General features: G+C 39.6%; 1 protein-coding gene across 2 annotated transcripts; it reads right to left on the bottom strand.

Moving 5' to 3' along the window:
• Positions 1–11,635: 11,635 nt before the first annotated feature.
• Positions 11,636–13,306, bottom strand: LOC149223390 (BURP domain-containing protein 6-like). 2 transcript variants are annotated; one of them, XM_089383274.1, is made up of 2 exons: positions 13,096–13,306; positions 11,636–12,765 (listed from the first exon to the last, which is right to left on the bottom strand). In XM_089383274.1, the coding sequence occupies exons 1-2, from the start codon at positions 13,283–13,285 to the stop codon at positions 11,858–11,860; spliced, it is 1,098 nt and encodes a 365-aa protein (XP_089239400.1). In that variant the 5' UTR covers positions 13,286–13,306; the 3' UTR covers positions 11,636–11,857. The 2 variants fall into 2 exon arrangements, with proteins under 2 accessions (XP_089239400.1, XP_089239401.1); XM_089383275.1 differs by having other exon boundaries at positions 11,636–12,814; positions 13,096–13,223.
• Between the last annotated feature and the right edge of the window lie 262 nt (positions 13,307–13,568).

Consider the following 13,568-nt stretch of genomic DNA (forward strand, 5'->3'; position numbering starts at 1 on the left):
TGTCGGAAACGTAGAAATATCGCTCTTAAATGCTGCGGATGATCAGTCCGCTTTCGCGAATGAGCCGGAAGGTCGTCGAGGTATGGTTGAACGATGTTTTTGATGTCGTGGAAGGCATAATTCATTGCCCTCTGAAACGTCGCCCCTGCGTTCTTTAAACCAAAGGGTAATTTTCGATATGCGAATGTGCCCCGCGGACAAATGAATGCAGTCTTTGACTGGTCCTGTGGGCGGATATTTATTTGATTATACCCGGAAAATCCATCCATGAATGAAAAGATTTTGCATCCGGCGCATTCATCAATTATCTGGTCGATGAAGGGCGTAGGGTAGTTGTGTTTTGGACAAGCTTGATTTACATACCTATAATCGACACACACTCTAATTGTCCCTTGTTTCTTCATAACAGGGACAATATTCGATACCCAATCGGTTAGAGGAACCGGGTAGATGAAACCAGCATGGAGAAGTTTTTCGACTTCTGCCTTAATGGCAGCGGCTTTCTTGGGGTGCACCTGCCTGAGCCGTTGTCGTACTGGTTTGACATCTGGATACATCTTAATTTCGTGTTCAACGATACTCGAGTCGATGCCTGGCATTTCACTGTATGACCAAGCAAAGACATCTCTGAATTCGCGAAAAAGAGCGTTATATATTTCCATTTCTGAAGGAGAACAACATTTGCCAACATAAATATTCTCTACAACATCTGTTTTAGTCGAGATATTTATGGCTATAGTCTCTTTAATGTTGGATAAGTTTCGCTCGGAATCCACCGTATTTATAGTATTTGATAGGAATTCAAAAACTGAAGGATGATAAAGGTCATCTTGAGTATCTTCTTCATAATACGGAAGAAGGGAACGATGGTGGCAATCACTCCATGGTGCCCCTTCAATCAACATTGATTGTACAATTCCTTCGTCGGTTCCATGCACTCGCGACCAAGGATCTGAAGGGGTACCATATTCTCTAGACCTATCTACCCAAACGCTTGACGAGCATTGATTTGGGTTTGCCTCCCACGCTAGAAACATTGATTGCTATAATACTTCTATTGGGCTTGGGGGCAAAACCATTGTATGATCCATGTTGATATCGTTTTCTGAGATCTTTGTGGAAGATATCATATTGCAGGTTCCTATCGACGCTACTTCCGCCAGATTGATTGGAGGTGGAAGAGCGAAAGTTCCCATTAGTATAGGATCTTTTAGTAGGCCTACTCCGATATTCTGAAGTGAATGGGGGCTTCCATGGATCATGGGAATGCTTCCTGTAACTTAAGAACCATTGGGGAGGAAGTTTTGTTGATCGACGATTGTGATCCCTCCTTGAAAGGGAAATGCAATCTTTCTAAAATAGGTCGACACAACAGCTGCCATGGCATATATCAATGGTCTTCCTAGTAGGATGTTGTAATCAAGATTCCCATCAATGACTTCAACATCTATTTCTACCGTTTTTCCTCCTAGTTCAACTTTCAAGTTATTTAGGATACAATATGGGGTATATGTCCTTCCGTCGAATGCTTTTAACGTCGTCGAAGATCGCGACAAGGTTGGAGATCCTAAAGTTTTCCAGCAACTCATAGACATAATACATGTGGATGCCCCCTCATCAATAATGGTTCGATGAACAGTTTTGTTGAGGGCTTTCACTTGAATAAGGAAAGCTAGTTGGGCTGGTAACTGAGGATCGTATCCTTTGTGGTCGAAGGATACAAGATTGGAATCCTTAGGATCAACTCCACCAATGGCTGATAACAAAGCCTGCCTTTGGGATGGGAAATTTTGTAGTACTTCAAGAGCCGACATAGCGGATGGCGATTGGGCCAAATCTTCCACTATGTTATAATGCTGCGCCGCTCTAGCGCGGGGATTAAATGTCGACTTGTGTACTACTCCCTTCAGCGGTTTTATTGTTAATTCAGGAATGATGGGTGGTACAACTTCTGTCGAAGTTGTTGTTGAACTACTTGGTTGATCTTTATCCTTGTCGTTCGATAGCTGTGGATTCCCGTAATCTTTGTTCCTTGTCAAAATCAAAGCATCATTCTGCTGTTTCGAAATCGACAACATTAGCACTTGAGACGGGGAAGCATTTCCACTTTCAACCAGATTTGTTCCTGGATTTGGAAACGGATCAGTCAATACTGCTGAGTTTTTCGAACTCTTAAAGAATCTTTTAAGCTCAACTTTGTATGGACATTCTTTTGTCCAATGATCCTCATCACATATCTGACACCCTGAAGGGGGTTTCCTATTTCCAGGAGGGTTTGAAGAAGGTTTTTTAGGAGATGACTCATCCTGTTTCTTCTTCTTCCCTTTGCCTTGTTTCTTCTTGCTTCCTGGTTTTTTGGTTTCTTTGCCCTTATCTGTCGATATGGCATTTACTTCCAAAGCAAGAAGTTCGTCTTTTGCATTTTGATCTGAAATCTTACGGGCCTTCTTAGATGTAGCCTTTGTCGATTTCGTGTCTGTTTTTCCAATCACGCCATCGTTGGCGTGAGAGTCATGGTTCGATTTAGGACGAGGAGGAATTGAGAATTCCGGTCTAGGGGCGTCAGGTATTTTGTCGTAGAGCGTGCCGGACTGAGTGTAGATTAAGTCGAGATATCGCGCACGAGCTATAACTTGCTCTTCCGTTACGACTCCCCCCTTTGCCACATCTTTCGTGATGGAAGGTAATAACGACTTGATAAACCATTCAGCTAATAGCTGGTCGGGAACGTACGTTTTTACCATCCTGCGATGACGTCGCCACTCATGTATATGATCAGATATGTGAGTGGCCGTTGTCTGTTTGAAGTTGGTAAGGAGTTCTGTTCCCGTTTCATACCTTATTGGTAATTGAAAATGGGTTAAGAAAGTCGTGGCTAAGGTACTGAAGTTGTCGAACGAAGCTCTAGGCAATTCAATATACCATTTTGCCACTGGACCCGTTAACGTCCTCTAAAAAAGGCGAAGCCTTTTCGAATCATCGTTTAGGGTGTTTGATGAACACCATAGATGAAATGTCATCACGTGATTCGATGGATCTTCACCCGGATTTCCATTAAATTTAGGAATATCTGATGGAAGTTTATGTGGAATCGCTGGCCACTAAGGGGCGTAAGCAATTGGATCGTTTGTTAACCGGTGTAAATCAGGTAACTCTAAAGTTGCCACGAATGGTAACTGTTGATTCAAGTTAGGTGAAGCATACCCAGGGTACGATGGAATTGCCTGAACAGTTGGCCTTTGCATACCAGCATAATGCAGTTGATGCTGGTATGACTGATATGGTTGGTGGACATGACCACTGTAAAATGGTTGATTTTGACCGTTTTGAATGTACGGCTGTCCATTGTTCGCAAAGATCTGCTGCTCAGTACCTTGGTATACTTGTTGGAATTGTGGTTGTTGGTATTGCACCAGCCATGGTTGTGAAGCCATGTGCTGTTGCACTATACTAACCATTGGACCAAGGTGTGGGGTAATTGTACCCGTCTGGACCTGTGTCGCCCCACTAGTTGGCGATTGTGGTTGAGTCACAGGGTCAAGGGGCTGTTGCATTACAACCTGAGAAATCTGAGGTTGGCACACAACAGGCAGCGTTTGAACTTGTGACACCGTCACAATAGCTGGTGTAGTCGGGATGTTCGACTTAGGTACACATTGTTGCATTGAATACACAACTCTTGGTTGTTGAGGTAGCATAGGTACCCAACCACTTGAGGTGATTCTAGTGTAACCTGAATATTGTTGTGAACTCCCGTATGGATACCCTCCCGGAGGGGGTAATGAAAGGGCATACTGCCCCCCATACGGTGGTAATCCGGAACTCAAGGGGATTGTCTGCCCTTGGGGACTCGATTGCCAAAATTGACCTCCAGATGGATCAATTTGTTGAGACTCAACATAAGAGTTACCAGATATTATTCCGGTTGAACAAACAGGAACGGACTAGACTGTCGAAATAGCCCCTGAGTGGGCTCCTTCTAGCGGTTGTGAGCTAGTTGGGATAGATGGTATGCCGACGAACATTGTCGGAGTGACGACAGGGAGTTCTACTGTCGCTGTGTCAGTCAACACAGTCCTAGATGTTGACACTTGTTCAGACATTTGGAGTCTATCCAAAAGATTACCTAGTGATTCTACAGGAACTTCCACTGGTGGTAGACTAACTTCTGATGAAGAGGGATATAGAGTAACCCCGACTCCAAAGTGGGTTTGAGTACTTGATTGAGGATCTTCACCAATTTCTTCAATCGCAATCAAACCAGGTGGAAGGGGAAGACCGTCAGGTCCGTAAAAAATTTCTGGTGCCGAAGAAGGGGTGGAATCGACAGCGACAGATGTTTGAAGAGCAAGACTCTCCGAACTGGTTGTAGATGTAACTGGTTCAGTAACACAAGTGTTTACTCTCAGACTAGGATCAGTATCACTGTCCCTCTGTGTCTGTTGAACTTCTTCTGTAGAGGCAGGGTTTCCAGAAATGTTTGGAGTAACCGGAATCTCAGATGTTGTTGGAACACTTGTTCTAACTTTAATAGGAGATTTGGAACTGGTTAAACGAGTTCGCTTTGTCCATACTGGTTTCGATTCCGGAGACAAAGACTGTTGACTCGTAAGCCTCCGCGAACGACGGGGTTTCAATTGACTTTCTTCCACAATTGCGGATTACTCGATCAACTAAAATACAAAAGGGGAAATATGTTTCCGAATTAAATGAATTTTAGACGCTTTAGACACAACTTGCTTTTTCAATTTTAAAGAGTCAAGAAAAAACAAAAGATGACTCTAGTCTCCTTCGATTTTTAATGAGCCTGAAGTGACAAGTGCTCAGATGGACCTTTTCCGTTAAGGAGTCTGAAAAGGAACGAAAGGGACTGCTCTGGAGATCTAGGTAGAGGGTGTGCCAAACCAATCACAAAACTGCAGAATACGTTTTACGGTATGGCAGTCAATCTTCCCGAATGCTGTGTTCGGTGCATTGCGATCAGTAGGGCGGCCGACACGGCTTCCTATGGATAAAAGGTTTTAAACCTATAGGGGTCTCCCAATATATACTCGACGGTACGTGGGAGCACAATCCGTACTGGCACTTATCGTCTCACAATGGAGGAATCACCCAACCATCAGTGAGGACAACAGTTACCAGGCTTTACGATGCCGAAACATGTCTCTAGCCTAGACCTCTATGTTGTGCGTTAAATTCCAATGCGGTGTTAGATTCATTCAATTTATTTTAAGTTGATCTTTCTTATAAGTTTGCCTTTTTGGATCACCACGAGATGTAGATGTAATTCCTAAATGCAATCTAAAGATGATAAGCAAGCATTTATCTCTTTTCAACAATGAAAATCCTAGCTACAAGGGGAAAAGAAAGACACAATCTTTTCTCAAAGAGAAAAGAGCACACTGTAAATGCACTTTTCCTAAATCAAACCATACAAACTATCAATATGCAAATGCACAAATGCATGTATTTGTTTTCACTTTCTTAATATTGATGCCTAAAAAGAAAGTTGATGTACAAATTTGAATTTGCTTTCAAGTGAACAACTCAAACAAGCTTCTTTTCCGAAATCAAAAGGGTAGAGAAGCTTACGACACTTTATGATTCTGAAATAAACACTCGTTTCGACACTAGAAAGAGACAAATTCAAACCAAATAAAAAGTAAGAAGTATAATCAACTGTCAACAGCAAAGAAACTTTCTCCTAAGATCAAAATCGACACTTACGACAGATCTAAATCTAAGGACGACAGTATGACTATTTTACTTTTCAATGGAAAACTGTAAATGATGTAACAAACACACAAAGAACACCTACAGTCTTTTTGTACAAAGGAGGTGGAATTAAGGCAAAGAAAAGGGGTTTTTAGACAGGTACACACACTGATAACAGGCTGCAAAAAACAGAGATAAAACTGAACAAAATGAAGCAAAGAACCTCAGCTGCACAGGGCAAGGGCTGATCAGCGCACCTGTTGCATAGAGAAACTGAATTGCAGCGCAGGTAGCCCTCTCAGGACCTACGTTGAAATGCGGAACCTCTTCACAGAGCCTGCGCTGGGGCAGAAACGAGACTTATATCCGGGTTCTGGGTCACGGTTTGCAGTTTAATCTATGAATTTTGGCCGAGTAAAAGCAATCAGTAAGGTACAATTAGAGGGATGATTTAAAGGAGGACTAAGAGCTATCACAAAGGGCAATTAGAGCATTTGTGGATCAACTGCTCAAATCATAAACAAATCCAGTGAGTGGATTGAAGTAGCAGCTGCTTTGCATTTGATAATGGCAAATGCAGTTCGATTGCTACTTCTGTGTTTATGAAGCAAACAACAAGAGAAACACAAACAAACTAACTAGACACGATCCCCAGCGGAGTCACCATTTTGTTGTTGGGAAAAGTATCTACTCAGAACGCCCCTATCCCACTCTAAGGTGTGACAGTGCCTTGGCAACAAACAAGGAAAACTACTTTCGTATTCTTCTTTATGAAATGTAAACGAGGAGGAAGGATAAACTAACCTGTGTCTTGCGCTAGTTTGTTGATCCAATCGCTCTCCTCTTCAACAGCTTCCAGCTACCTGCTCCCTTACTGGCCCAGCTTCACCAAGTTCCTGCAAGATCACAGAAGAGAGAAACTACACAAAGACATAGATTTACATTCATAAATAGCTTAGGATCAGATTTAAGCTAAACATGCAAGTATAACAAAAACATCATTGATACACAAGCATGTAGGAGAAACTCAAATAGTTTTATTGATATAATAAGAAGATCCAGGAGGAGATACAACCATGTGAGTCCCGATCCAGCATCTACCTCCCAGCAAAGGAATCCCTTCCTCACCTCCAACAAAGCATAAATCACCCAATGCACTAATCTCAATCTCAAAACCAACAACAATTCTCTGCAAAGTACAAAATTCCAGCCTCTGGATCTTTGGGATGAGGGATCCATATATAGATGTAAGCAGAGAGGATGAGTCAGATTATGTTTTGACTTGTGGCTTCTCTCTGTCAGTTCTTGCTTCCACTTGGAGACTGAGAGCCTCTTACTCATCACTGGTCGAATTCAGTGAGGCAAGTGTCATTGGAGAAGATTCTGGAAGCTTCCATTGTCTCTCCACCTCGTTGAATGACTCTGCCACTTGTCATTTTCCGCTCAACGCACCTGGGTAGTGCATTCAAGTGCGTTGCAATGCACCCAGCCAGTGTATTTGGGTGCTTTGCAACGCAGCCAGCTAGTGGAGCATCTGAATTGATCCTGATTTGACTAGTTTTGAGCAGTTTCTGGTGGAGAACTTCTGGGAGAAGCTGTCATTGGTTGACCTTGTTCCTTTAGGGGCAGGAACAATACTTTAGGGACTTAGGATCCCTTGGTTTATGGACATTTCATGCTTATAGCTGTAAGGCACAAAAATGTCTATAACAGGTTTTATAGTAGAAAGGGTGCGACATGAAGAGAAGAAATTGACTTTTCTTTACCAATGTTTTTCAAAGGCAACATGGATAGATGGTTTATGAGGAGGAAGCTATGGAATTATCTAATGGTCTTATGGAAGATCAATGGATCTAGCCCAAATCTAGTTTAGGTCAATGGAACATTACTCATGACATTATAACGAGGAATTTTCATTTGGGGTCCAGACCACTATAGTAGACTACCATTGAGATTCTAAGAGAGCTAGTGCTATAGCTAGGATAACATGGTTTGAGGACCTCATAATCATTAAAGGGGAGATGGATCTATTCAATAGTCAAATCAAGGACCATACATGCAAATTTTGTTCACGCCATGCAACAAGTAATGACTTCAATATTTTAGATCCATCAATTGTAAATGCTTAATCAGGAAAATATGATGGTCTATCACACCAAGGTATAAATTGCAACCACGTTAAATGAATATTGCAAGAGGTTTGATTTCATTTGTAATTGTGATATTGGTTGGTGAGATAGATTTTCTAGTTCTAATTTTCTTGCTAATATGTTTGATTTGGAGTTTTTAACCAATAACCCATTATTGGATTCAAAGGTTGTAGGGAATTAGTCTTAGGAGGACTCTAGAAATCCAAAGAGACATTAATGCATAAAAAAGACACAAGAGACCATCAACATCAACTTGGGTGGTAAAACAAAACTTATGATATTATGGAGATGGAAGACAAAGTGCTGGTAGGACATCTCTATGGAAGAGAATGAGTTCAAAAGAATTGAAGAATTAGACTATGAAAAATTTGGAAACAACGTTGGTGGCCTCTCCATGTACCTTGATTATGGTCAAAAGGTGTTTCGTTTGGATGTTTAAAATGACTGGAGAAGTAGAAACTATCTTACACTAGCATTGGAAGTGGGGATCTCAATGCCTATTCTTAAGGAATTGACATATTCAATTCAATGAAAACTTAGCTAGTGTGGACATTTATTGGGATGGGTTCATATCACATCATTTCCATTGAATTTTTAATCTACAGATGTTCCAAAAAATTGGTAGCTCCTTAAGTACCTTTTATGAAGAAATATATTTTTTTATAGAATGTAGAAACTAATAAAGAAAGAAAAACTCTCAAGTGAAAAAAGAAAAATAATAATGTATCAAGTGAAAACCACCTTTAAGACTATTGAGATAGACTCATTGGTTAAAAAAATCCATGAGGCAGTCGTTGAGTTTGGAAAAAGGGAAAAAAACAAAAAGATAATAAAGATCTAGTGAAAACTTCTTCTGGGAATCCTAAAGTAGGTTCTCTCATTAAAAACCTCCATGAGGTAGCCGTTGAGCTGAGAAGAAAAAACAAAAATAAAAAACATATTGACTTTTCATCATTTCTCGCTTTTATTTTTGTGCAAGAACAACTTCCTCTACAACAAAAGAAGATATAAAAATTGGGTCAAGAAAAATGGACATACTACAAAAATCAGAAAGAAAGGGGATAGTTTGGCACCTATTTCAAGCCATTAACATATATTTCCTTAAGCATTCTTCAAGTCCTACAGGAAATTCCAAAGTTAATACAAGAGAAATCTCTCTCTATAAAAGGATATAGATCCAAGTTTTTATTATTATCTTGTCCAAAGGATAACACCAGTAGGATCTCAATAATTATCCTTTCCATTTCTAAGCTCTATAAATGTACTCCTCTCATTATGTGAGCCATGTTTCACAATATAGATTCCTATTTCATTCACTTTTTCATCACATACAACCTAAATCCTTATCCATATATATTTCATTTATCCTTTTCAATTATCAAGTCACCAACATCAACTAAGAAGATTATTGACTAAGATTAAAAGGCCTTTGGGCTTGCTACCTGAAAGAACATAATCCTATAACAAGTTGTAAAGGCCCTGTAGATCAATGCTTTTCCACCTGATCATCTAAGGATCTCTCTAAGGAAACCATATTATTCAACAAATCCACAACTCTAGAATCCACGTCACGATTGGCGAAGTAGTCCTAGGTAGATACATGATCCCTTGTACACTGCTATAGGGTCAGGTGAATAAAAAAGAAACAACAACCTAATCTTTGAAGAACCTACATCCATGGAATTCATTGAAATCAAGTTCAAAAAGTTAAATAGAAGGTTTGGAGCCCCAAACTATATTTGAATTCATCTTTAAAATATTTAAAATTTCCTTTATGTGCACAAATTGTGGTTTACATAAGCTCGTAGCTAGAAACTAAGCATCAGTTCTACCACCCACTTTTCCTAATGTTTTCCTCCCACATGTGGTAGTCAAGTAAGACATTACCTATTTGTCTCACTTGAGAAAGGTGGTTATTTTTCTAATGATGTAATGGTTGAAGGATGATGAGAAAGTGTCTACATCTTATAATCACTTCAAAATGTGGGGTGATATATGACACAAACAACATTGCACTCTGAGTACCATCCTTACTACCCCATAACCACAAAACATCTTCGTAATAACTTGCATTTCAAAAGAATAGTTGTTTAATATTTTAAACGATGAGCTTCATGCCAAAACAAAGAGCTACATGTGAATCACATGCAGTTACAAGGTTGCTACAAGTTTCTACAAGATACTATATGATTGAAGAAAGGTATGTTATAGGGTTGTGTAAAACGCTACAATATTTCCCATGAAAAGAAATCAAACCATCTGGATGTGTTGAAAGGTTGGTGCCAAAAATATCTTAAATTTCCTATAAGTCATCTTCCCAAAAGAATTATACATTCTGCATAAAAATTTGCTTTGTGTGAAACTAGGTATTTTCTTTAAGTTATATTGGCGCTGAGTTAATTGTGGGAACAATGTAAGATGGAAATTATATTTCTTCGCTTATTACTTTAGACGAAAAGGAACCCACTAACACCATCAAGATTCACCATCACCCTAGAGTTGTTTCCATGTTTGAAAATTTTCATTGGTTAGCATTCATTGAAAAGCTTATTGGTTTTGATGATAAAGTGGCCACCGAAATTTCAATGAATTTGTAAAACCCTAATGGGCATGAGCTTCTCACTACAATTAGTGGGTGAGAGATTTAATTCAATGAATAATGTGTGAGTAAAATTACAACCCATCCCAAAGGACTTAATGGGATAAGGAAGAGCGGCATGAGGCCATCACTTCTAAGAAGAAGTTTTTCCTACAAGATGAGAAGCCACAAGGAAAAAAATGGAGGGAGATCTTGCTTGAAGCATAGGGTGAGGTAGCCTACAATATCCTATTGTGTCATCATCCTAGGGGTGACAATCACATGGATACCAAAAATAGGGAAAACATTCATCACATGGACTCCAAAGAAAGAATGGACACCAAAAATAGGGAAAACCATTCATCATATGGACTCCAAAGCAAGAAACACCCATAAGACACTGTCAATGCCACCTTAGGGGTATCATGGGTCCACTCCATACAATATCTTGTATATTTTGGATACAATATCTTGTCATTAACCTCCTCTTAGCTTTCTCAAGCCAATCCTTGCCCATATTATTTGTTAGGATGGTCTGTACATTCTCGGAATCCAGGGTGATCTTGAATCCTTGAGATGTTCCTTATATAATCCAAGGTGATCTTGAATCCTTGAGATGTTGCTTATATAATCCAAGGTGATCTCGAATCCTTGAGATGTTCTCTGTATAAAGAATGGAAATAAGCCATTCATACTGCAGTGAAAATTAAGTAGGAACTCACTTTCATATGCACCCTCGCAAATAGTTTCTAATCTTTTACTTCTTAAAGGAGTTGTTTTTAGTAAGACATTTTGGACTTTTAGGTGTAGGAATCTGGTGGAAAAATTTAAGGTGAAATCTTGATTTCTGTTATTTAAACTTGGTTTTGTACTGTATATATGGATTCAACACCCTGAAAAACCCCTAGGGCACTTTGATTGTGCAGGGGTTACCCATCAAGCTTGTGATTTCAATAAATTCCTGCAAGATTTTAGAGAAATTAGACAATAAAAAAAACCTACCACAAAAATTTCCAAAAACTCTCACTAAAAACATCTTTTTTATTTAATTCCTCATACTGTTTTGATTCAGTTATCGCTGATATATACAGAAATGAAAATCTAGTTGAAGCTAAGATTTCAAGGGAAACCGGACAAGCAACAAAATTTAAAAACACTACATATTAATATTACTGAAACGTAACACCGTAAATGGCAATACAATTTTATAAGGCTATAGGACATATATTAATATTACTGAAACTTAACAATAGCTTACATGGCAGTAATAATAAACTCCCTTGCGTAGATCTGGACAATATTTTTAATTTTCGGATTCATATCACAAAGCACAATATTTCATTTTAAACTGGAAGCCCATCCGCAGTCAACCAAAGACTTATTTCTGCAAGCTTCACTTAAGCTCGATAAAGAGCTAACCATGTTTCTCCTTGGTAAGCCATAGCAGACTGTCCCCCGCAAACAGGTGACAATAAAGTGATTCCTTGGTCTGACTGTTAGGGTGGCATAGAGCAGTGGCACTGTACATATTTCCTTTGCTCTCCAACACCTCAAGTTCCAACGTATAAGCCAATGTCCCATTGATGGAATGACAGTAGAACATCCCATATGGATACACAAAGCGGTGGCAGGCCAATGGAGGCCGCTTTGAATGCGCAGATTTTCTTTCAACAACTTTTGTTACTCTCGCTTTCTTTCCAGAGTCAGGTGTGTAGGCAGGGTGAAAAACAAGCTCTATATTATCAGAAGAACCCAAGTTAGACAACACAAACTCTATCATGCCCTTAATCGATGTGCTGCATGACTTAACTTCACCTTGTTCGACCTTAGCCTCACAAGCAGTCAGAGTCATGTTCATGTTCATCGCCATATTTGATTTCTCCGAGATGCCAAAGGAAGAGAGAACATCTGAAAGTGCTACGGCGGCAAAAGGTATCATCTGCGAGAGACTAGAGGGCAAAAATGCCTTCCAGGGACTGTAAAGCTCTGGCAATGTTATTTGTCCCCCTTCCCTCAACTCCTTAGATGGAAAAAATATATGGTTAATATCTTCTGATAATTCGAAGTCACCATTGTTAACAAAGACCGTTATTGGGCCGGACATCAAAGATACAGATTCATCACACAATAAATTGGCAGAATTACAGAATTGGTTGGCATGGTAACGCAACTTTCCATCTTTGATAATTTTAGCGAACGTGTTAACCTCCTCTTGTGTAAGCGGAGACGTGCTTACTGCTACTGTCTCGGGTACTTGAACGGTCGGAAGCTTTTCTTTCCAAAAGCTTAATTGCATCTCTGCAACTTCATTTCCGCCTGCCACTGTGAGGAAGGCTATTACCTCCATCAGAATCATAACTCCGAACAATCCCTGATAACAAGAAGGGCCATATATATTACTTCGATTGTACGGACTTTAGCTAAAGCAAATAGATCTAGACTAGTGAAGAATATAGAGTAGTCACGAATTCTGATAAAGAATGAAGATGAAACCTGGAGCAGAGATTTTTTTTGAATATTCTGAAACAAAAATAAATGATTGAGGTTAAGTGAAACTTAACTAGAATATTTGCAAGAACGGTTTTGACATCTAACAAATGAAAGGTGCGCTAAAATTAACATAAAAATATCTTTTGAAGAAAAGAAAGTTACCGAGAAGAACCCGGACATGATGGAAATCATTCTTCGATCTGCAGTACCTGTGGTTGATCACAAACTTTATGAATGCTAATTCAATCCAGCAAACATTCACACCACTGGAAATATTCCTACGATACTCACGAATCCAAACGACGGACAGAGAGGTGTTGCATCGAAAATTTTCAAGTACTACTAGAATCATCGATCACTATAGACCACTGGAATTACTCGGAGGGAGGAACTCACTATATATAAGTTTATGAGACCAAGGGACGGACATATCACTCAGCGTCAAAATTCTTATCACGTTATTTGTGCAAGTCAAGTCACGGGAATTGCGGTGCAAAAAAATCAACCCAAAGTAAACCATGGAGTAGATGAAACGTAAACCTCACGTACGTTTAAACAGTACTTTGTGAAGAAGACTGGACGCCACTAATTTCAATTGAATACGTCTGCGCTTTGAAAGTGAAGAATAGAGTATT

This window comes from Pinus tabuliformis, chromosome Q (assembly GCF_031772625.1).
Source record: "Pinus tabuliformis cultivar Carrire ecotype Pingquan chromosome Q, CPIR1, whole genome shotgun sequence".
Taxonomy (NCBI): domain Eukaryota; kingdom Viridiplantae; phylum Streptophyta; class Pinopsida; order Pinales; family Pinaceae; genus Pinus; species Pinus tabuliformis.